Source organism: Fopius arisanus, unplaced genomic scaffold (assembly GCF_000806365.1).
Source record: "Fopius arisanus strain USDA-PBARC FA_bdor unplaced genomic scaffold, ASM80636v1 scaffold00013, whole genome shotgun sequence".
Lineage (NCBI taxonomy): Eukaryota > Metazoa > Arthropoda > Insecta > Hymenoptera > Braconidae > Fopius > Fopius arisanus.
The window spans coordinates 781215-807048 of NW_011887752.1; the positions used below are offsets into that span (position 1 = coordinate 781215).

At 37.2% G+C, this 25834-nt stretch overlaps 2 protein-coding genes across 8 annotated transcripts in view; one reads left to right on the top strand and one right to left on the bottom strand.

Annotated features, from left to right (window-relative positions):
* Nucleotides 1-25834, bottom strand: part of sei (seizure) — a 72432-nt gene that overhangs the window by 28039 nt on the left and 18559 nt on the right. For 4 of the 7 annotated variants that reach the window (XM_011299163.1, XM_011299161.1, XM_011299162.1 and 1 more), the window contains exons 3-9: nt 21031-21189; nt 18635-18791; nt 14769-14985; nt 13032-13200; nt 11688-11759; nt 10429-10553; nt 9369-9449 (exon numbers count right to left, since the gene is read on the bottom strand). In XM_011299163.1, the coding sequence (XP_011297465.1) occupies nt 9369-9449; nt 10429-10553; nt 11688-11759; nt 13032-13200; nt 14769-14985; nt 18635-18791; nt 21031-21189 (980 nt within the window). The remainder of the gene's footprint in view (nt 1-9368; nt 9450-10428; nt 10554-11687; nt 11760-13031; nt 13201-14768; nt 14986-18634; nt 18792-21030; nt 21190-25834) is intronic. The other 3 variants (XM_011299157.1, XM_011299158.1, XM_011299159.1) reach the window with 3 other exon arrangements.
* Nucleotides 497-2735, top strand: LOC105263136 (uncharacterized). The gene is made up of 2 exons (XM_011299155.1): nt 497-586; nt 657-2735. The coding sequence occupies exon 2, from the start codon at nt 661-663 to the stop codon at nt 2599-2601; it is 1941 nt and encodes a 646-aa protein (XP_011297457.1). The 5' UTR covers nt 497-586; nt 657-660; the 3' UTR covers nt 2602-2735.

Genomic DNA, 25834 nt, shown 5'->3' on the forward strand with positions numbered 1-25834 from the left:
TTTAGATCGAATATATTTTTTATAAATGATGTGGAAACTATGAAAAACTGAAAACGGCAAATACTGTCTTTAAAAACTTCGAACAATTAAAGTTCTAATCAAAATAACTTCATAAAGAAATTAGTTATTTGAAATGAAAATATATATAATAAAATCATATACTTTCATAAAGTTATATGTATTAAATATTAATGTTATATTAAATAGAAAAATTCCATAGAAAATGTTCGTTACGCGGACGGAAGCTGGTATGTATGGGAAAAATATATTAATTATACGGTCATATAATCGGCAAACCATTCAATACACATATAATATAATATATAACTATAAGTATATATATTTTTTCCTGAGTGTATGGCGTAATAACAATTGTCTTCAACATAAAGATCTCTGATTCTGACTCGTCCGTTGGCAATGGATTCAAGGTCTTCAGTATCTATCACCGATACGACAGGTCAAATAAATATGACATGAGAGTTATCAACAGCGACTAGAAAAATTATCTACTGCAACATCATATTTAACCGCAGAACTGCCATTCCAGTCATAATTGTGCTATTGCGGAGTGCAGATCCCTCATTAGGTAAATCGAACATTAATTACTTGATGAAGATTGGAACATATTCTGTGCTAACAGTTTCTAATGATTGCAGAGACATGTCACCATCAAGTCTAATGCGCCTTCTGCTAATCCTATCGTCAATCAGCTACAGCTTCAGTGGTTCACCTGCGAACGAGACGTCGAATGAAACTATACAATACCATTTGGAGCAACGAAGAGCTAGACTCGAAAGATTCAACCCGACATTCACAGACACGAGTAGCTTCAATTTTTTCCAGGTCCTGAATAATGCAGTGAAATCCCCGAGAGTAAACCTACTGATTCAAGACCTGATCATCTCGTCTTATCCGCATTTTGAATCACTATCTGAGGTGACTTACTTTCAACCAACGGCGATGATACAGGAAGATTTCCAGGTGCTGCGAGATAACTACATAAACTGCTGGAATACCTCAGCTAGGATCTACTACAGGTCCTCCTCACCAGGATTCCACCCAGTGATACCAGAACCCGGTGAGGAAGGACAGGCCCAGTTAAAGAAATGTATCGGCAAGTCAAAGGAACAACTTCTCCCCCATTCTGAAATAAAAGCTCTCCTAGGTGACCCTGACGAGCTTAATCCGTTAAAATCCAATAGAAACTTCAGCAGTAGCAACGACAGGCTGTGGCGTAACATAACCCATTACTTTTTTAACTGCGTCCCAGCGGAAAAAGTCAGTGTCGATCGTTTTGCATATCAGCAGGAGCTGTTGCCCTTTGAACACCAAATAAATCAATGGTTAGATCTAATAGCGACTGCTAATCTATCCATAGGCGAATATTTCAGATTACAAATACTGAGATTTAGCGTAGTCCACCATGAAGAGTTCCGGAAGACGTTGGACGAAATGCCCCAGCCATCGGAAATCCTTCAGGATCTTCCGTTCTTCCCGACTAACACCAGCACCAATGAGTTTAACAATACAGCTATCTACAGAGCTACAATCTTGTTACTTGCAAATGAATCCGCGAGTCTGCTTCAAGAAGGACTTGAATTGCTTCAAGACGCATTGATAGATTTGATCATCATTGACAGAGCCAAACCCGAGGAGAAATCACGGTACATACCAGTTCGTTATGAATTCAATATGTCTGAAGTTACATTGCTGGATATAGCGAAGATCGGAGGAATGCTCTGGGACTTTCGATATGTAACTGATGCAAATTATTATCAGACTCCACTGAAGTTAGATAATAATGGAGTGCTTGGATACTTCTCGGCGAATCCTCAGCTTTCGGAAGACCAGAGGATTCTGAGGATCAGATGGACTATCAACAACTTCATAAAACTCTACTGGAAAGTCATGAAAACTCGAGGGATTGTTCCTAAGAAGATGGAGGAACAGGATCAAGCTGTTGTTTGTGAGTTCCAGTCTATGGATGAATTGACCAAGTACGACAGAATACGCACTCCACCGAATTTCGATTTAAACAGTAATGGAGGACCGCATACTCATATAATAAGGAAGAGACTTGAAAAATGTACTCATTGTCTGCTTGTCGACTCTATTATTGATGAAGCCATTGGGGACATACGTGAAAGAGGGAATCACTCTATCCCAAAAGATCTGCCTTTGCCTCTAGTTCTCAAGCTGAATGACTTCTTAAAGGATGCATCGAAGGCTCAGAAAGAGAAGGGATTGAACTTGATCAAATATTTGTATGAATATTCGTGGGCCGTCATGCCACTGGTGAAGGGAAATCCTACACCTAGCGTATTCTTCGTAGAAGAATATATGCCGAACGTCATGGACAAACGACTGCAGTCTTTGCTGTCCGAATTGCAAATATTCGGAGGAAAATTGGACGTCAAGTATTTGAACGAATTCGGACAGGAAACCTTTATCAAAAATGGAAGTGAGGGATCATTCCAGTGGGTGGGACCACATGTGAGACCATCATCTTATACATCGGAACATGAAATTTATGTGAATATAAAATATATTCTGAATGCAATTGTGGAATTGATATTTGAAGTTGTGAACACGAAGAAATAGAAAGCCATCCAAGTTCTGGTAAATATTGATCAATCCTGATCAATTGTCATCATATCCTTGGAAATCGATGATGCAAACTGACCAGGTGATGAGATTTTAGTGAATGTAGTCAATAAAATTGAGATAATCTGTTATTACCTGTTCCTCTTTGGGCCGATTCTTATCGTCCTGCTCTTTTTCGATATCCTCTACCAGCTCATGCAGAAGCCGAATGTCCTGGGGGCTGGGGGTGCCATTAGCCCTGCCAGCCCCCCCATTCATCGCACTGTGTGGCGCCACTTCACAATTACCCCCACGATTTCCCTCACCAACAATCACAACAAGATCCTCGATAACTTCACCACTCACGATCAATTCAACATCATCCTCGTCGTCTAGATCAATATCACTGGTATCTTCATCCCTCTTTTTCCAAATCAATGACCAGTCGGACCAACTGTGACCCAGTACTTCACCACCCGTCAAACGTCTATTTTCGTCCTCGGCATCGCTCATTTAATTGCTCATTTAGGAGGTGCACTGAGGCTTAACCTCTTACCCTAATTCCTTTTTTTTGGATCTTCATGTGGACTCTTGGTACTCTGAAGCTTTAATGAGAATTTTAAGAGGATTGTTCAGAGGGCTTGGCAGAAATTCGAAGTGGATTCAATCATTTTCGAAACAACTCAACCCGTACAGCCGACCTTTTTCATCTTATATTTCATTTTTCATTGATTGCTCCAAAATATTCAATAATTACGTTAACGCTCGATTTGCGCTTCATGATTAAAATAATGAACGGAGAAATTTTCCCTTTTAAAAAATTCAGTGCAACTTTTTTTTAGCTTTAAACAAATATATTATATAAAATAAAACATTAAGAATGAAGAATTGATTGAATTAGGGGATATTAAATATCTTTATATAATATTTCTTTACTTTTCGTTTGAAATGATAAAGAAAGATTGTGACTTAATATTTCGATGTAATAGAAATAATCAAAGAGAACTTTAAAATGGCTTGAATATATAAATCAAGAATGGAACAAGCGGAGAAGGTGTAAAACACATATCTTGTAAAACCAAAGAAAATAAAATATTATTATTATTATTAGAAATAATTAAAGTAAGAAATGATTCATAATCATTTTAAACTGTTATACTTTCATTACTGAAATATTCTAGTTGAGGGAGAAAAAGGAAACACTGAGTAAAACTGGACTTAGAGAAAATTGCACTTATCGTAGTGCTTAAAGTGTTGTAAATAATCCCTGAATTATTGGACTAGAGTCCGGAAGAGGGTGGGAGGGGGTTAGCAGGTGGTTCTCGTGGGACAGGTGTATATATGAGGGTAAGAGCTGCAGTACTGGGGGAAGAAGTGACTCGGAAAGGGGTGCTTTAATGGAATAACTGGACATACTGTTGAACCACTAAGGGCTGCATGTCGAGGACCTCCGTGACACTAATGGGACACGATTCACGTGTGAATCTGAAAACGCCCATTCCTTTCATGACCGCAATCTCGTGAAAATTATTATTCGAATTCCGGGAATCCCCGTACATCAGCAATGAATTTTCACCCTGGGATTAAAGTTGGGGGAACCGGGCAAAATGGGACATATGCCCAGTTTTTTTTTCTTTTCTTTAAAAAATGTTAGACTAATTAGAGTGATTTTTTTTTCTTTTAATTAAACATTTTTTTTGATTCTCCCGATTTTTTAATTTTTTCATTTCCATCTTTTTTTTTTCTTTGATTCACGAAAAAAACACAGAATTGAATTCTTATATGAATAATGCAGTACTATAGGACATAGACGTGGTTATATAGATCGCACTTGGATAAATGAAAATTGAGCCGCCATCACAGTTTCGATTTTTCAATTAGGAAATATATGCAGAATTATGAAATCTAATGAATATTCAAATTCGGAGGGCGTGGGTTTTGCCCTCACCCGTCCTACAAAATACTTTCATCGACAGATTTTTTTTCTTGTGGTTATATTCCGAGCCATTAGAAAATGCAACATATTTTCCCGAGAAAAAATTGTTTTTCTTCTTAAAGTGTCCGTTTTGTCCCTGTCTCCTCTATTCTCGTTTTCTTACTTTTTTCTTTTTTCAACATTTTTAAAGAAATACGTCATGTAACGGCAATTGTTCATTCAATCGTTTCTGATCGTGAAATTCCTTATGGGAATTTAAAATTTTTTATATCAGTTAATTGTAATAAAATTCTGGAAAAACTAAAATGTTGAATAATGGATTCTTACGATCGACTTTTTTCTTCGTCTCTCATTGAATCTCTTGATTCATCCCATTTTATACTGGGTCCCATTTTGCCCCCGTATCCCATTTTCCTGAATGTGGCATTTTCTCTGGGTCACCTCTATAGCTCTACCCTTTTGGTAAGTCCGTAGATTATTGAAAACTACACAAAGTTTTGGAAAAATTGAAATCACAATTTTTTCCTCACGATAATGGTCCTTATGGTTTTAAAAATTTCTTGACACTTCGTAAAAGATAATCTACCGTTTTAGGAAACAAGTTCTATTATATGTTTATAAGAAAAAAATCTTTTAAAAAATATCAATATTTTCTTAAATTTAGTTTAGATGACACCGATTGTATGAATTATAATTTTAATGGACTTTTACTCATGCAATTAGTTGCAGAATTCTGGAAATAATCGATGGCAGCGTATCCGGTCGGTAAGGTACCGACCTGATGGTAGAGCTATTTTAAGGATGTTCGACACCCGTTTAGGAAAAATTAGTAATTTATTAAAAAAGTAATATATGTTACAAGGGCTAAAAGTATTTCGGGAACGTATTATATTAGACTACGCGTCATATGTTACATTTCATCACAATGTGTCGAAAAGTAACTTTTCAGAAACGCTCCGCTTCGCATCGCGTGCCAAAAAAGTTATTTTCCCGCACATTCCGAGGAAAAATATTGTTCGCAACTCGTGCAGAAAATTGTTTTCGGCATGTGGATTTATAGCCTGAGCCGAAGGGGAGGATCATAAAGCGCATGAGTCAAAATCACTTTTTCTGTCCTAGGCGTGAAAAATACTACATTACGAGGCTCAACTAACCGAATATTTTTGTTGGCCCAGAAAGGTAAGTAAAAAGAAGCCACTTACCTCCCTAGGGCAATAAAAGTATGAGGCAAAGGCGGTCCCACCTACATAAATGTAACATTTTTACGTTTTGTCATTATTTAACAATGGCTCACAAAGTTTCGTGGTTATGCGATCATGTCCGTGCGTTTTTTCTAGTTTTGTAAATCTTATTAAAGGATTTTCTTGTCTACAGGAAAATATTCGCACCAGCGGAAAACTTCGTGAATCATTAAAGAATGACAAAAAGCAAAAACATTATATTTTCGCACGTCAATCCTATCGATAATTTACCAAAAAATATTAAATATGTAAATTTTGGCTGAAAGCGTGTAGAACATCCTCAGAGGGGAAATCTATTTTGCTTCAAGGTACACGTGACAATTCAACGCTTCGATAACTTTATAATCAATAAACTCTACAGACTTTGCCTCAACTCAAATTATGGAATTAATCGATACCTGGATATGCGCTAATTGCTGCTTAAATCGATTTAGAAATTGATTGGGAATTAAACGAATCTCGGAATATAATCTAAAATCGCCCTAAAACCCAAAAATCAATAAAAACTGTAAATTTTTAATCAGTTATTCCGTGAACTTATTGATTACATAATTTTTCCGTTATCGAAAATTAATAAATCCGTATGAGTTGTGCATGAAAGTTGAGTTTTTCCAGAAGTAACGGTGGAAATAATTGAATAATAAAAAAGAAATATGGCAAAACTGTTTTTGGAGAATTCTTGTTGCACGAATAATAGGAGGTGCTTCCAACAATCCCGAAGAAATGAAAAATGCTCATTTCACCCTCTCGTTTTCTACTTCAACTAGGGAGTGATGATGTACGTGCCCTGTCGAGACCTTAAACAAATGTTTGCGGTTTATAGATTGTGGGTTTGTCGAGACAAGGCCACCAGCCATTGATCAACCCCATACATGCCTACTAATACCTTCACCCATGTACTTTGTATTCATAAATATGACCCACTGAAGAGTATTATAAACAAACACAATGTTACAATAATTTTTTATTCGTCAGAGAATATTCTCTCCTCCAAGAAGAATGCTCAGCCATTTGCGCCTGTTTTCTGTTATTCTAGAAATAAAAATATAAAATCACGGGGTGTTTTTTACAAAACCATTTCCTAGTCGCGTGAAATATTGAATGATAGTGGAATCGATTGCACGGGCAATTAGCAGTTTGGGAAAGGCGGATAATTCGAGACTAAGTGTCATTGTGCCTTCTCGTAATGATCATAAATGTGTATGAGGGCGAGTGAATTTATCAGGCGAAACACGGCACCATATATTTGAAGAATAATTAACGAACGTAGTAAGAGAATCGGTCGATTCGTAGAGTTTATCGGGTCACGGTCAAAGTATCTAAGGTTCTTCCTCAAGTTTTTACCTCAGCGTTAATTCCCGTGGATAATGAATTATTTCAAATGCTTTCGGATTGTAATCTGATAATATCTGATCATCCAGTAGCCGCTGGTTCTACCAAATTTTTGTCAGTGCAATCCCAAGGTCTAAAAGAATTATCAATTTCTAAAATCGATAAACAAAACGCATGTTTGTTAATTATTTCGTTCGAACGGACGCGATAACTTCAATAATTAACTCGATTGGTCACTTTGACAAAGCTCACAGATAAAATTGGAAATCATTATTTTTAAGAAGTCAATTTATTAATTGGGAAATTTAGAAATATGAACGCGGAATAATTATAATTATCAATTGTCGAACGCGTTGTACCTGTCCTCTTATTGTTAAAATTGCGCCCTGGACAATAAAAAGAATTGAAAATTGTATTATTACATATTATAGTTGGAATACCTAATAAATTATTGAAGAATTTGTTGAACTTTTGTAATTAGGAAAAGTTTAAGTGGAATATTTTCTGTAATGCAGATTTTTTGCGAATTGATAATATTTTTATGGATATTTTTTTTATTCGTATTTCATATCGGAGTGAGTCATCAGATGCTTGAGAGTTCAAGAAACCAAACAATGAGGATTACACTCGAGAGAACCGAAAAATTGAGAAAAAGATGAGAATGAGGAAAATCTGACATAAGCTAGAGGATAAGAGGAGCTTTGAAAATGGTGTTTATAAAAGTCTTTTCACACCAGAAAAAGACGGAACCTCTATTGTGTCTATTCGAAAATGAAAGAACCACAGAACATGTAACGTAATTACTCTGTAAGCACATACTTTTTCAACGGATGCTAGTACAACCGCACGAACAATTCGATAATTTTCCCATGAACAACAAAAATTCTATAAATTATATATTTTTAAAAAATCCATCAACAATCAATCGACTGAAAACGGCCGATCAAAGAAATGTTTATTTAACCGATTTTTATGTTTTATTTATTGTCACTGATTTCTGGAATTCCAGAAATTTCACAATTGAGTCTTTTATGGCTTTTTTTTTGGATAAAAAATGGTGGAAAATTAGAAAAAATTATGCGTCGGGCGGAGGAGATTCTCCGGGGATCGAAAAAATTGTTAATGATTTTTAAAAAAATGCAGCGCTAAAATTGAAATTGTTGTAAACGTGATAACGTGAACTACCGAGCGATACGACTATGCGACACTGACTGAGACGCTGTCTGGTGGAGTTTCCATGAAATACCCCCCTCTTCACCCCTTTTTCAACCCCTTTTTCACCCTCTGCCAACCCCACGCGCCAGCACATCGTGAGGTGCACCAAAGGAGTAGAATTCCAAGCGACAAAGGAAAAAAAAGAGTCTGCAAAAAATAGGTACACGCCAGCTCATCCGTGTCATTTTATTTATTTACTTTATTTTTCGTGAATGTCTGTTGCCGTATTGCAATTCATAAAAACAAGACGTTTGGCATTCATTCAATCGGAAAAATAAAGAAACGGAAACTCAGAACGAGTGAATGTCAGTTTCAAAACAGGATGTCTTATCAGTTCAATTTTATAATTATTCATGAACAAAATTTGGGGATAACATTTCCGCTAATAGGTGCAAATTGATAGAAAAGAATGTGAATCTATGGTTTTTGTTTGACCATGGACAGGAAGAGTCTGGCCACTACGATCAGGCTGCTCACAGGACATGGCAGATTTAAAGAACATTGCAGAGTCATCGGCATGGACTCGGATGGGTGGTGCAGATTCTGTAATGAAGCAAAAGAGGATAGTCTACACATCCTATGTGACTGTTCGGCTCTAGCAGCGACGAGATTGCGGTGGTGGGGAACTGCCTTCCCCACCGCAAATCAAGTCGCGAACAAGGATGCAACGGATCTGTTAAGACTGGCAACAAAGGGCGGGCTGGACATATGATCTCCGCATAAAACAAGCGGAGCTACAATAACTCTAATCTGAGTATGGTGGCATTGGGGAGGCTAGTCTGACCATCCGTGTACCCAAATCTAATCTAATCTAAATTTATGGTTTTTTTGATACGATATTGTGGATTGAACTGGGAAACTCGTGGAAAAAATACGAAATCTCATTTTCTTTCAAATTGTTCCTCTCGCACCGCAAGAAATGACTGTGGAATGAGTAATTAGATTATATTCCTTCCTGAAAAACGAAAGTTCAATCTCCGGGGTTGTGGATTGAATTGTGGAATGAGCAATATGAAAAATTAAATGAGATTATTCGATATATATAGGGAATAATGACTCACCTGAGCGACTTTTTCTCCCATGTTCGGTGTATGCATCACTCCCTGGAAGTACTTGGCTGAGCCGTTGTCCTGCAGAGAAAACTGTGTCACGAAAAAATGTCAGGAAGGCCGTTCATTTTGACAAGTAAAAGAGTGAAGAAAAGCCTTTTGCCAATTCTAGAAAAAAATGCCTTCTTCCACAAATGCGGTTGAAACTTTCCGAGCGAATAATGCTGGCATGCAATCAGTGAGGCATTGAGACGAAAAAAGTACTTCGCGCACGTATGTCTCTCTCTTGACAGGTCCCACAAGCACTTGGGTAACTCCGAAAAATTATTTCAACTCATGTATCCCAGATTTCAAATTGAAATCATTTACCAGTCCACGCAGAAGTTTAGGAAAAAAATATATGACAATTTTAAACGTGAACGTGAAATTTTTATTCGGATTTTTTCCACCAAAATTCGAGAATAATTTTACGTAAAAACAAATGTTTCCTTTTACTTGCATAAATTTTAATAATATTTTTACGTAATATATTAATGACTGGTTATTTATCGAAAGTTATTAGAAATTAATAAATTAATTATGTAAAAAAGACATTATTTATTTCAATTTCAACTTCTACTTAATTCAGATAATAAATTAGTCGCTCTAAATAAATTGTTCATTTGTATCAGCTCAATAATTATTAATAATAATAGAAATCCTATTCAATATAAGTCGAACTTCTACTTATGTATTTAAATAAATTTATTCATTTGATTCACATAAATGTTTCCTTTTTTCCGGTGGAGTAACAAGTGAAAAATGTTGCCATAAACAATCGTTAGTCTGTGTTTGATTTTTCAGAGTTTTCCTAGTGGCATATGAATTTTTTCCTCCACCGAATCGCTGATTTTTTTTTATTTTATCAACGACTTATGGTCAACGCGCATTTGTGAAGTGCTTTCACTAATAGTCTTTCACGCTCGAGTGATGCAGAAAGCCCTTAGGGCAGCCATTGTAGCAGATTTATAAAAAGCTCAGTAACCACTGGAGCAATAAACTCGACAGAAAACGATTGATACTATGGACTTACTTTGTGTTTGACAGAATCCGATCCCATTTGACTGAGTGACGGTGATTTTCTCTCCCTCGATGTTCGCCATCTCTGTAAATCGCTCTCCGACGCAACACCCGGAAATATTTTTGAGTGTTTAGTAGCTTAAAATGAAAATAGAAAATCATTAAACTCTCGAAATGCCAATGAAAGTACAATGATTGAATTGCCAATGATTGAGACTCTTTTCTATGTTTCTACACTATTTTCTAATTGTTAGGATTAGAAGTTCAATGCAACATCACAGACAGGAAAATACATCAATGCATAGATTTATTTTGGAAAAATCAGTGGTCAATTTGACTGTGAGTAAACAATTGTTAATTTTTTATTTTATATCGCCATCTAGAAAGCTGCATTCATGTGAATAGAAGACAAGTTAGTTTTTGGTAGTTTATTACGTGTGTCTGAGGAGGAATATGTTCGTTCAATGATTGATGCGGTATTTATAAATGGTTATTCGGTAATGAGGAATTAGCTGACGGGTATTTACAATATGAGGATTTTCTAAGTGACGGTTTTCGATGATGATGACGAATGCGTTTTAGATTCCCATCGGTGAGGATTTTTTAAATAAAAAATATCAATGAAATCTTCAACTCAAATCGAATATCAAATCGGTGCGATAAATAACTGATATTTCGTCAAAATAAACTGTTACAACAAATTCATGCAAAAACATTTTAAAAATTCACTTTCTAAACTCAATAATGAAAGAATTGAATTTACAGAAGAATTATTCAATTAATTAATAATATTAAATTAATTTATTACTATTAAATTAATTTATTATTATTATTATTTAAAAATCTGTAGGTGTCATACAGGAAATTCTCAGGTTCGAGAGAAATCAAGAAAGTAAAGGCCTAAAAAAGCGCATTCAGAATAAAATGGAAAACGCGAAATTTTATTCAGTGAGTTTAAAAAATAATGAAAAAAGGATAAATTTGAGAATTCGGAGAGAGTAACTCTCCCTGGTGTAAATAAGCCGTAACAAGTGAATTCTCTGCTCTGAATAAAATAGAAATTGTGCAAGTGGTCGTCGGCAATGCCGATCGCTCACTTATCAACGATTGTTAATAAAAAAAAAACAAAAGTGGATTGTAAAAAAAAACTCGCCGAGAGTTGATTATCGCTGTGAATTTTCTGTCGCAGTTTCTGCATGGTATTTAAATCAATTCTGTTTGTCTTTATTTTTCTGTTCTAATCTTTTTTTTTTCGTTTTTTTTAATTTTTACCTTCCATGATATTATCGACCGTCGCTGGCCATCGCTCAAGGCCGCTCACATATTCACTCCCTCGACCCGCTACTAGAATATTTTATATCTCAGCTTTTTCAGTATCTTTCAGTATAACAAATTCATCAAAAAATTTATCAGAATATTTGAGTTAAATCTTTGTGGTAAAATCGATAATCGATTCGAAGTCACCTAGGGGTTCCGGAGCTTTTAACGCTCGTTATTGAGCTGCCGGAGTTTCTAGTTGTTCTGAATTTATTTTTCCTCGTTTTTCCTCTCTTGACTTTCACGGATATAATTTGCAACTTTAAAGTATTTCTCCGAAGCTTTCCATCTCACGAAGTATGAATATAAAGATACATTGTAGTTATTAAGGAGATCCTAGGGTTATCGTCAAAAGTGCGGAACTAATTTCCATATTTTATGCATTTTAGAGCCTCCAAGGATATTCAAGTACTTTGACAATTTTTTTTTTACCTCTTAGCTCTCAGTAATCCCCAATTCAACTCCAAATTTCTACAGATTTCAAAATTATATCGCCATTTAAACTTTTAAAGATCTCAAGATTTGATTTCCCATTCTCTTAAAAAGGAAAATTTGCTCTGGAAAGACAATTTATAGAATAATTAAGGAAAAAACTTATGTTGCGCTCCAGAAGTTTTTGTTTATAATTGTATTAATAGTGTGATGTATTTGTGCTTCCCTGTTCCCGCTTTAACAAATTTTAAAGCGACCGTCTTTTTGTAACTCGTAATTCTTTGATCTTGTATTCTTCTCCATTTTTTTAATAAACACATCTTAATTATTGAATGCATTACTCCATAATATATTGGCGATCAATAATTCACCGGAACTCGGTTCGCCATGAAAGTGTAAAAAATGTCGTCCATTTCTAAATCCGGAAATTTGCTGTCACACAATTTGACAAATTTTTTTCTTACCCCAAGATAAATCCATGAATCTCCTTAATAACGCAGATAAACCGTAAACTACGAATGCAAGGAAAAGGAATTGAAATCGTAATGGCCAGTCAAAATATCATCTTGTGAACGAAATAAGGGAACAATAAACTTCCACATAAAACATCAATAACAATCATGAATAGATACTCAAGGATCAAACAAGAGGTGACATCGAATACGACACCTAAAAACACAAAGAAAAATAATTTATATAAATATAAATGGGGGATATATAAGGGGGATTGGGGGTGTGACGACCAGGAAACATCACTGAACGATCACAAACCCAGCATTTTCAGACATGTCAGGGGTACAAATCGGTAACTAAGACATTAAATTCACGTTAAAAGTGTTCGATACGATTGGGCAATTTCTAACTTACAGACACTGCAGGTCAGACTTCTACACGGTATTTTCGCCATGTCGGATTTCACCATTCTCTTCGATATTGCATCCAAACTTGCAGCGTGCGAAACACTCCTCGACGGCTCCTCATTGCCATTCCCCGGAGATGTATGTTGTCCCTCCCAAATGCCTGATTTCGGAGATACCTGAAATGACATTTTCCAATGTGCCCAATCAATATTGAATAGTGCAGATAAATCCACTGAATTGCAAGACAGAAATTAAAGAATGAGAACTTTTAATAATGTTTCAATGTAAACATCAACAAAAACCTTTTCGCTATTCTCCAGCGGAGAAAACCCGGGGAAAATATAACGGAAGAACCACCGGAAATTGAAAGTTCAGCGGTTTTATCTTCGGGGAGGACAAAAACTGGGGGAATTGAAAATAATTAAAAGTTGCAAAAGATGAGAAAAAAAAATGTCCGGAGAATTGAGGAAAAAAATCGAAAGAGAAATGGTTGGGTGATGAATGAGGAAGAATTGGAGCAGGAGTCTGTAGAGACACATTAAGATATATGTTGGTGAAGATGAAATCGACTGGAGGATTATCACATCCCAGGCGCATCGTTTAATTCCATTACAAGGGTGGCTTGTATACACTCGAAGATGACCTACTGAATTCAGTGGGACGACCATTACAGTATCATGTTCATCGTGTTAAATCGGATATTAATTGATTGATCAGAAAACGAACGATAAGAAAATAGAAATGTTTTTTTTTCATTATTCCCGCAGCATGTAATTGAATTCACTCCTGTTCTCGCAATAGGCGTGGATAAATAGGCTTGATAAATCACTTAAAAGGAATTATCAGTCATTAAGTTGAGGGGGAATCAATGCGGAGATGTGTGCTAGTATTCAGACTTAACCTTCATTTCCTGAAATACCTGCTTACAACTCGATTCACTCTCAACGCTTCTGCGCATAGTCTTGCGCAGATTGCGCTTGCGCAGTGCTTGACCGGCTTCGACCATTTTGTCAATCGGCCATTATGTGGTTAGAGTAAGGCAAATTATTCAGCGAATCTGTGATTGAATTGATATTATTTTTCAAAGCCGACGTAAATTATGGAGTGAAAAATCGCATGCCATTTTACATGCCATTTTACGACTCGATTTACTTGGGTATTACTGCGCACGTCACTGCGCAGTTTATGCTAAATGATTAATCTGAAGAATGTTGGAGTAATGAGAAAAAAATATGCAGGTTTTTATATTATTAAACGAATATGCAATCGGACTACCATCTGTTTTCACAACAGGCATGGATTAGTAACTGATGAATTATTTAAGCTTTCGCAATTCATGAATAGTTATGACCATTTGATAAATCGGATATCAAGTGATCAATCAGAAGACTAATGAATAATAATAACCAAAAGAAGATGTATATTTTATGATCATTAATTGAACATGTGATCGGCTCGACATCTCTCATTACAAGTCATGGCTTATTGTCCGGCAAATTATGTCATGAATAATAAACGATGAGGAAATAGTCTTGCTGCAAAAATGAATTTAAAACCACAGGCAAGCATTCAGACTTGAACTCCCTTTTCCGAAATATTGTGTTACAACTCAATTCACTTCTGGTGCAACTGCGCAGGTAATTGTGCATCCTGCGCAGGCGCAGTGAACAAATGATGCCAAAAATTTCAGAAAAAGGGAATTCCAACAGCTGAACCGATCGTAAACATCAATTAGAGTACTAACGTCGCTTACGCCTTCAGGACTTGCGATAGGAGCAGCAGTTGGTACGCACGTTGGACTAGGTCGTATAGGTGGCATCGATACAAGACCTCCCGAAACTCCACAGGTACTAGTGCTCAGGGGAAGAGGTCCTCCTGAGGGCATTCCTGGTGGTGGTGGTGTACCTATTCTCGCTGATCCCCAGGACTCCACCATCGTGGAGGATCCCGATGTGAGTGGACTGAAAAGCAACAATCATCATTGCATCATTTAACCTTGAATATCCGATGATTACATATTTCTGTCCCAGGGACGGTCTACATTTCAAAGAAACACCATCATGTAACGATGACAAACGCAACTCAAGTAACAAGCTCTCGGAGTATTGAAATTGCTGTTACGCAAGTTTCATTTCAAACGCTTTATACCATTGTTTGGAATTGTTCGACAGTTAGCATTTCCCAGCTTTTGCGATCTGATTGAAAAAGGGCATCGATAATTAATACTGTTTTTCTAATGTATTTGTGTTTATATTTTTGGATTTATTGAACTTAAGTCAAACTTAATTGAACGATGTAGATTAGCTAGAGTAATAACAATCCATCAATTGACAGCTCCTTCAGTATCTTATATTACGCTTCAAGGGGGTTACTTTTGTTTTTCACACGTGCCAGGTTTGTTATCAAACGTGTGAAAACCAAAATTTGCATTTCAGCGGGCAGTAACTAACCGATTACATATGGGAAGTTTCCCGCATCGGTCCCTGTGTGTAATTTCCTGATTACTGCACGCTGAAATGTTAATAGAAATTTTACATGTACATATTTCTGATTTTCTATTTTAATTCTTAGTAAATCTATTATTGATAGAAAATTTGTTATTTATTCATCTACACTGAGAAAAAAAATGTCTTTTGCCAAATATATTTCCTGTGATTAGTAAGTATACTTCAGAAAAGATATTGTTTTTCTCAGTGACGATTGATTGATATCCATTGATTGATTGATTTTTTTATTGTTTTTTTTTTCAAAAATTCTCTTTGATTTTTCACGAATAGGATGCATTACAGCAAAATCCCAATGAAATATCAACAACGTCGATTGAAAAGCGTCAATCATTCGCGTTATCGACTTCAATTGGTTTATCGTGATTAAATAAAGTCAAAAAGATGTTTCCAACAAAATCCATGATGTGGCAACTGTGATGGCGTTCCCAATGAAAAATCCTTTTCACTAAAAATACATGATAACCAAATAATAATTTTACTGTTGGAAATTTTTGATAATTCTCCATTGATGAATCATTCAATGTCTTGAATATTCTGAGAATTTTCCATTTTCAGGTGAATATTGCACTTAGAAACTAAAAATGTTGAAAATTTAAGCAACAATTTAAAATTCTCATTGAAAAATCAATAATAATTTAATATAAAAAACCCAACTTTTTCGATTTTTCAAGATAAATGCGAAATTCAGTTTTTTTTTATCGTTAACAAGTAGTTTTTAATTAAAAGTAAATTGAAACTTGCAAAATTGAAAGTTCATATGACTTCGTGATAGAAATGTCAAAAAATTTGAAACAGCGTGTTGATTCAGGTCGATTTTTCCGCCTAATTGAAGTCAATGTCAACAAGATCATAACGTCAATCATCTCTAACAGCCAACGCGTTAAAAATCCATCGAAACTCCATTCAATTGATTACAAGAAAATGGTGTGACAGTTGCGGATAGTGTAATGGAAAATCGCCGGTAAAGTACAAATTGATCGATAGACGGACGACAGGAGGTCGGAGGGTCAGCTGGCCTCGAAATCCTCCAAGTATGTCAGTGTTAGGTCAGACTTTGCTACCAATCGATATATAACGATATGACGTGTTATACGGACGTGAGTTTAACAACTGCAGTGGTAAAACAATTTCTTTGTTTCCCACCCCCTACTTCAGCCCCCACATAACCCTGAACACAGAACAATTTAAATGAAACTTTTAAATGTTTTCTTAGGCTTTTTCACTTGCCACTCCATTATTGTTGTCATACGACGGGAATTTTCAAGAATGAAGGAGAAATTTTTCCATTTGATTTGTAGTTATTACAATCGCGTGCTGAGATTTTAAAGACCTTGAAGAGGCCGCAACGTGATATATAGAATAAAATAGTGTATATGTTTGTGTCATCCAACCCTTCGGGCTAATCCCCTGTCCTCTTCAGGGTCTCTTCAGGGTCTCCCATTTGTTCGCAGATGTCGCGTACTCGCGTGATTTCCCTCGGTGAAATGTTCCAAACGTTTGTTAGGCTCGTGGAACCATAGCCTAACCCAGTTGGCAGATCATTCAATTTTATCCATCGGTAGATATCCAGTGGTTAATTTTTTACTTCCCTAGGAATTCAATATTCTGGGAAATGGTTTTTAATCATGCACCGCACTCATCGGTGGTTAATTTCCCTGGAGGCTTTTTGAGCCTGTTGCGGTGGTATTGGTGGTTGGATAGTTCGGAAAGACCGGAAAGTCGTTCAGAGATTGAGCAAGAAGTGCAGATTAATTAAATTGCGATCGAACCGATAAACTGCGCAGGTACTACCGCAGAAATCATTTATTTTGATCGAATTGTCTGGTTCTGTCCAATTTTTACAGTGGGTCAATCGGACATGAAAAAAATAAGATGACAAAAAGATTCCAAAACTAATCAATTCATAATGGTGAACTTTATCTCTCGAACAATAGCGAATCAAATCACCCTATCCTATTGTTTTGACGGACGAAATTCTGGGAATTATCTGTCTTTTTCATCATCTTATTGGATTATGGACAGGAATTAGTAAATAATAAAACTAATTAGGCTTAGACGTTAACTTTTATTAAGCGCGGTCAGAAGGTATATCTTTCTCCTATGACTTCTGCAACTCTACTGACTCATAGCAACTAAAGTTTTCATGCTCTGGACCCATTTTACAAAAAGCTCTTGTTCATTCATCTCTCTCTCTATTTCTGTTTATATAAACTGTTCTCCTTATCCTGATGCTGTTCTAAGAAAAATTACAAAATAATAATATGAGCCAAAAGAGCTATGGGATAACTATTAATTTTTGTGCACCCATACCAAGTGCTTTCAATACATCTCATCAGATTTTCTTCTCAATTTTCACATTTTTCCGATACATGTCATGTCTATTTCTTCAATACTAAATTTGTAACTCGTAAATTCTAGAATCTATAAAAAAACATCTCCTTTTTTTCCGTGTACAGTAAAAAAAGAAACTACATTTAAAGAATTTGGGACAGAAATTTATAGTGAAGGTCAAAGATTTTTTAACGAATGTGGAGTTTTTTCATAATTTATTTCTAAGAGATGAGCGATAATTTCGCATAAATGGGGATGAACCTTTATATTAACGTGTAACTGGCGTTATGAAAGAAATTACCACTCGCCCCTATACATAACACCCTTCAACGACAGAAATAAGTCGTCAATTGAGAAAAACGATGAAAGTAAAGCGTTACGAGTGGAATAAAATGAAAAAAACATAACCAAGGGGTGGCATACTGGGGAGGAAATGCGCTGCTCATATATCCCCAATGACCCCGTGTTTTCTCAGATTTTTCGCTCTCTGGATGTTATTTTCCCAAAAGTATAACCGCTTTATTACAATCCAGAACTAGACTGCTTGGCACGATATAACGCGAATTTCTACCATCTCCCCTCCCATCGACACGATAGGACATACGACAATCCAAGAGTCACGAAGACAAGCACGAAGTCTTCTTTATAATATTACCTATCATTCCGATGGCAAATCAATATATCGGCATTTAGTTTTATTTACTGACGTGGACTAAATATCCGTTTGAAGGCAATTGAAAAGCTAAACATCCGACGAGTTTTGATAACTCACCAATTTTCTGACGCATCTTCATCTAAAATGGTCCCGTCAGGAAGATGACGTGGCTGAGGCACTGTTGATGGCGCACGTGGTCGGTTCCTCACTCTCGGTGGTCCAACTACTCCAGTTCTTGATAAACCAGCGCGGAATGATGCTCTTGCTCGATCGACTGCATTCATAAGAAAGAAAACAATTAGAATTCTGAGAGAGAGGGAGAGGAATCACCGGGATTTTAATCCAAGTCTCTTAATCCAAATCAGCAGCGAAGCGATAAAATGGTTCAAGTCGAAAAACAGTTCATGTAACGGGAGAGCCGACAAACTGATGGTCGTTCCTCTGTTTGGATTTCTGCAGATTAATTAATGAATTTTATTTGATTTCGGGTGCTCATAAGAATAGCCTCACCATCTGCAGCTATTCATTTCACAAAACTCGGCGTCTCAAATTTTGTTTGATACTCAAAACTCAAGTCGAGTTATTCCTCTTGTCTTTTTTAGTTGGGAAAGTCATGTCGATTTATCTTTATCCTTTTTTGGAATTAGAGTTACTCCACTGCGACTGAGACCATTCTACTTCATTACAAATAAGTCATTATATATATTTTGAGGCTTGAATCCTTTGTATGAGAGGTGCGTTACACTCGAGGCCCATTTTCACTGATAACCTCGATTAATAACTTCGATAAATCGATCTGAACTGCTTTACCGCATCGCTACTGAAATCATCTTTGAGCATTAAATGCGAAGCACTCAAAGAATTTCCGGAGTAAAAGTGTCGCATCATCCGCAATTTGAAATCTATAATCTTAGAGATCATCTGCGAACGAATTGCTTCGCGACGTAACATGTCAGCATCACCTTGGAGAATCGCTGAGCTTTTTGTCCGCGATAATAGATCAGCGTGGGCTTGACAAGATCTCAGGCTGCACCGAGGGACCACCGTGTGTGTCGCGATAGAAATTTTATGGTGAAAAATAACAGTTTACAACCTGAAACCAGGAGATTAACCCAGAAATATAATGTCCGAAAAGATTGACGACGTCTGTGACACTACACCCGAGAGTCAAGTGCACACGAACTCGAGAGTGATGAGAGAAAAAGAAGAAAAAAATATCCCAAGTCGATGATGGAGTGGGTGATACTGTTAGTTTTGATAATATAAAATAGTCTCCATTAAATGGACTTAACGGGCGCCCAGTAGCCGGCCGATTTCCCATCGGTGGCGAAACGTAGGTAAACGTTTATTACCAGGTCAGGGTTAACAGTTGAGACGCGTTTTCGAACCGGCTGGTCCGACGTGGCTCAACAATCTAAAAATAGATATTAACGTTTGTATCTATGTACAAGGTGCACTAATACTCCAGATCCAAAACTATGTGCGAGGATGTTGACGTGGCCAGTATCGCCACCCACCTCACCACCCACCCCGCCCTCATTGAGTGGCAACACCCTTAAATATTAACAGACAAAATATGTCCGATAAATATTGTACAAAGAAATATTGATAAAATGTTATTAATGTTATTGACATTCTCCGGGAATAATTATCTGTTGGTATGTGGCGGAATTTAATTTTTATTTGGTGTTGTAGTATTTTTATGTGATATGTTTTATTCTGTCACGCCTGTCACATCATATTATGTATTGGGAATATTTAAGAGTGTGAGCGATTAAGTCCAGCTTGAGATTTCAATCCTGATCAAGTAATTAGAGTCAGCGTAAGGACAAAGAAGTCGTTTGGTTGCTGCAATATGTCGGCCACATTATGCGGGTGTTGTCTAACCTCAATTGTTGTAGGATTCGAATGCTATGACGATTGTCCTAACCTAGTTCACTCCTCGAGGCACATCAAGGGCTGTTTGACGACGGGGTCAAGTCGTGATGAATTCCTTCTTTATGACATTGGCGCCTGACGTGTAGGTTAAGGTCAGAATGTCAAAATCATTTTACCAAAATAAGATGGACAACTGGTGCAAAGTAGCTTTACTGTTTTGTCCTTTCGAGATTTTGAAGCTCTGGAGCTCTTAGTGTTGACCTTTCCGTGGTTTTTGGCTCCTTAAAGTCTTGCAGAAACTTTTCTGGAGACAACAGAGCAGAGCAGCGGTTCTCGCCAATTTTTCTTTTGTTAGCCAGAGTTTGCTATCATCCTCACCTCAGATCCCCATTCTTTAAACGAGAATCATCCTCCTTCATCCTGGAGGATCATTTATCATCGTCTCATGGTTGGATCAAAAATGAAGCACTTCTACTATATCAAACGCGAACTAGGACGGAGAAAACCAAAGGCTCAAGCACTATTATCGGTAATTGATGGTGGACCGCGGAAGAATGAAATTTTACACCGCGAGATGACAAATGGAATAATTCTCCGATGATAATGGAATTGAAAGGGTGATCTGTGGTACTTACATCGAGTGACTAGTCTGTTGTTGGCGGGACTGGGTGCTGGTGCTGCTGGTGGTGGAGTTGGCTGGGCGCTGAGATCTTCGAAGTTGATTATCTGCAGACAAATGTCGTCTACCTCGCTTCTTATCGGTGCTATGACCTCGCTGCACAAGAATTTGGTGCCTGGGAAAAATCAACGATCAGTGTCTAACTAGAATTCATTAATTTGGCACGAATGCCATCGTTTAGTTGACCTTTACCAAGGCTAAGGTTGTTGTCTACTAATAGGAGAGAGTTTTTTCCGGAAAAACACCAAAATAACAGACACATCGTTTTACTTTTCACAGCTTTTTTTAACTGCACCAAGAAAAATTCATAATTCAATGTGCTCTACTCTATTCACGTGCCCTTCACGCGCCTGTTTTGTGGTATATGGTCAAAGAAAAGGGGCGTGGAAGTTTTTTTAGACAAATCTTTTGGAAAATTAAAAAAAATGAAATTACACATCATAATATACGTAGGACAATTTTTTTAGTTTGCCCACAAAATGATGAAATTGCCTTAGTTCTTTATCCTGGCGCACTGTATTGTTTTTTGATGAACAATATCTTATCACTGAAATTATTACAATCTTTCGAATAACAATTACTTGATGGCATGATTGTACTACGGCCATTTCTCATGATTTAGTTCAGAAAAAATAGCTCAGAAAAGAATGCATAATTACATATCTCTCAAAAAGGTGGGATAAAATGGGAGAACCATGATTTCCTGTGGCGGAAGTTTCTTTTTTGGCGCCACAAATTCACTGAATTAAAAAATAAAAATTATCGGTTCCAAGTCGCGAAAAGCGGGATTTTTTTCTATTCTATGATACAATCTCATGGAACCTCGTATCAAAAAAAAATATAGCCATATTCATTTATCATCGATGGAAAAACGAAAATGAAAAAAAAAATTCTAAATCGGTTAATATTTACAAGAGTTACGCTCTTTAAAAAAAATCTCAAAAAAATCGAGTAGTCATCTAATAATGTGTACAATATGGGGAAAAATCGGCGATACAATCGAAGGGGGTCAGGATGTGAACCTCGTTGACTCCACTTAGAATACCCCATATAATATATCATGAAATTGAATTTCTTTGGAAAGGGTATTATTATATTATATGATACCTCAGCAAAATAATGAACTGCCAAAATTTAAGCTGCATACAAATTAAAATTCCAATCCTAATCTGATAGATTAGAGCGGAGATATTATATAGGAGATCAACAATATCATCGGGGGACTTATTCTATTACATAATAAATAAGTCCGGATAATGAGATCCAAACAGTATCCGATCTTAAGTCGTTGAATAGCAAATGAGAGATAAAAATCAACTGATTATAAATTGGAAAGTTACATAATATGTATATGTGTATATAGAGTTGTCCAAATTTATTTATTATAGGTATCTTTGATATATCCCATGGAGAATGTATACTGAAGACAAATATTCTCTGAGGTTCAACTGGGAAAGACGAATTTATTGGTCAAATTTGGATTCCATTGTTGTAACGTCAACATTGTTTGCCCCTCGAAACAAGCTATTGCTTTTCGCAAGTAATCTTGAACAGACAATGAGAGGATAAAAATAGGATATGATAGACGGACATTAGCCGGACATTAGCTGAGGGAGGATAAAGAGGCTCAGAACAATGAACGTCGTTCGGGGAAATTTCCGGTCGATCGACATTTCACAACAATATATCATGTAGACACATTGCACGAGCCATAAGCAGATGATTGTATATAGTGACGACCTTTATTCTCCAGTAAATGGACTGGCCAGGTTTACTTTTTTATCGATCTCCACTCGATTTGCCGTTCATATTATTTACGTTGCTAGATCACGCATGCCCTTCTGGCTATCACTATTGCTCGCCCTTATTTTTTTGGTTAAGTTCATTCCGTGTGCCTTGAGAATGTGCCAAGATGGTGGAATTAATGCCACTAAATGACGTACACTTCACCATTTCATTTATTCTAGTTGAAATAACGACAGTTATTCGCGTAATTGTCTTGAACTTGAAGTTATTGGTGATAATTAATCATCAATTTTCATGTGGATTGATTTTGATTCCAGAAATAATGCCAATAATTTTCAAAACTTTTACATATTCAATTTGAAGTATATTAAAAATTTTTCACTTGACGTTTCTATATTTACCCCATTGGGGGTTCACCGAGAACAAAGACCCCTGGAGTACCTTTTTAACGTAAAGAATCTTCAGACAATCGATTATTATTGAACTCGAGCACTCACAGGCTCTTTGCATCCATCACCCGCTGCTCTTACCTGAACCGAATAATTTCTCTTCAAAGAATTTCCTGAAAAGTTTTTCCAAGAGCACATAAAAATCAGTGAAGTCATCAAGACTGAACCCAATGTTTATGTTCGGGATTCTCTCCTTGGGTCAACAGTAGAACCGACATTAGAACTTGTACAAATTCCCTCAATATCTCCCCCAAGGACACGTCAAGGTCGCTCAAGACGTTAACACTGAACGCAATGTTTATGTTTGGAGTTCCTACCAGGGATGAGCCTTAGAACCGATAGCATTTATACATTGCGTAAAAAAAGGCATAAAAATTTAAGGGGATGAGTAAGAGGGGAAAGAGGATCAAGGGTGAATGTACCCAAGTGCACGGGAGGCCTCCTAATATTCAAGTTTTTTTCTGTAAACGAAGAAGAAACGCAGAAAAATATAAAACCGATTGGAATGATGTAGGAAAAATTGATGAATACTTCAATTTTTGTGTAGGTCAATGATGACCCACGCGGAAAAATTCATATTTAGAAAAATATGTCTCAAAATATCTTCAATTAGTCTAATTGAAGGAGAAAAAACTGCCAAGGGCGCATCAAGGTCACTCACGACATCAACGGTGAACCGAATGTTTGTGTTTGGAGTTCCTTCGAGGGGTGAACGTTAGAACCGTCGACGATTATAAATAGATCGCATGAAAGGAGGCGTAAAGAGTTGCGGGGATGGGTGAGAGGGGAAAGAGGATCAAGGGTGAATGTACCTGGGTGCTGAGGGTGCAGTGGATTGTAGGTGGTGCGGAATAGTTGCTGGCAAAGGGAGGCTGCGGTGTGGAAAAGCTAGGTGCAGCGTTCATCGATCCGAAAATGGTAGTCGGGACCAGGAGCCAGGGGGTGGTGGGGTGGTCGGGTGGTGGGTTAGTGTTAGGAAGGAGGAGGGGGAGGGCAGAGGTATATAGTATTGGGTTGTTGAGCTAGCTGTGTCGACGCCCAAGAAACTCCTGGCCGATGCTCTCTTTACCCTCCCACCGGAAAACAACACAAAGAACACCGAAAAAAAGAGGATGACGCGAGGTATCCAGAGCAATTTAACCTGGCAAAATATTTTCTCAATTTTCAGGGTATCATACACCGTCGACCCAATGAAATTTCCTATTTCCACAGTCATCTGTCATTCTGACAGCTTTATTACGTATTGATTCAGGTGAATTGTTTCAAAGTATTGATTATGTTTTTCCAGAAGCCAATGGCAAGTGAAAAGCTCAAAGGAATTTAGATTGAGATTTTTCATCGTCAATTTCGTCAGTTGACAGGAAAATATTTTAATTTCGTGGGCTGTTGAACGCTAATTTTCAATTCGTGATGGAAAAGAAGTTTTCCCCTAAAATTGTTCAGTTGAAATTGCTTAAAATTGGATTGAGACAAAAACCCACCAAAAAATCTGAAAAATTATTCCAAATTCACCCCATCAATCCCTGTCCCCCAAAAATCCCCAAAAATTGGAAACTACACCCCCATCCACCTATGACTGTCTCTTCTTTCCTCATTACTAATCCCCTTACGCCATATAATCGGCTTAACCGTTTGTGCGCTGACTACCTGTAAAAAAGGGAACCGAGAGGTGCAAAAAAACTGTAAAAGCGGCTTATCGATATAACCACCAAGTACCTCCCACTCCTCTCCCTCTCCCATTGTAACAGCGTCTCCCAAATACATGTGTACACACACACAAAAAGATACTTCGACATTTTGGCATTCGTCCAAACGTCTCTAGGTGGTTTTCATACGAAAATACATCGCGTAGTAGGTGAATCGGTGAGTGCGTGGGATGTCTGCAGGTACCAAATGCATGGTTTGAATTAAGAGAGTAAAAAAGTAATAAATGAGTGGAGGGAAAGAAGAGGAAGAGGCCAGAGGGGAAAGGAGTGAAGGGAGGGAGATGGAAGAAAAAGAAGCAGGAGAGAAATGGAAAAAGAAAAAGAAAAAGAACAAGATGGGGTGTGTTGGAGAAAAATGGTGGAAGGACAGGGGTTGCTGGTCGGGGGGTTGGTGGGAGAGAGAGAGAGAGAGCGGGGGAGGGGAGGGGAGAGGGCGAAGGTGGTGTTGAGTGATGAGTGATGAGTGAAAAATATGAGACCCTGAATTGGATGATAGGATAAATGTGGTAGATGCACAACAATCTACGAGGTCACAGAGTAGACCGGGTCGGCTTTGGTTGGTTTAGTAGTATAGGTCAACGGCTGCGGCTTCACCCACCCAATTGGTCGATGACGCTCTCTTCCTCTCCTTTGGTCTCGTGACGTCACTACCACGTGAGTGCATTGCCCCAGTGACGTGTCCGGTATATACTAGCCTCTCCTCCATACTGCATATGTGTGTATTACGAATATGTGTAGGTCTAAATGTGTGTATATATCTGGATCTGTATGCCTGTGTGCATGAGGATGCGATTGAGAGGGATAGGCTCCTCGGGTGAGAGTGGGAGAGGATGATAGAGATAGGGGAGGGTGAGGGGGG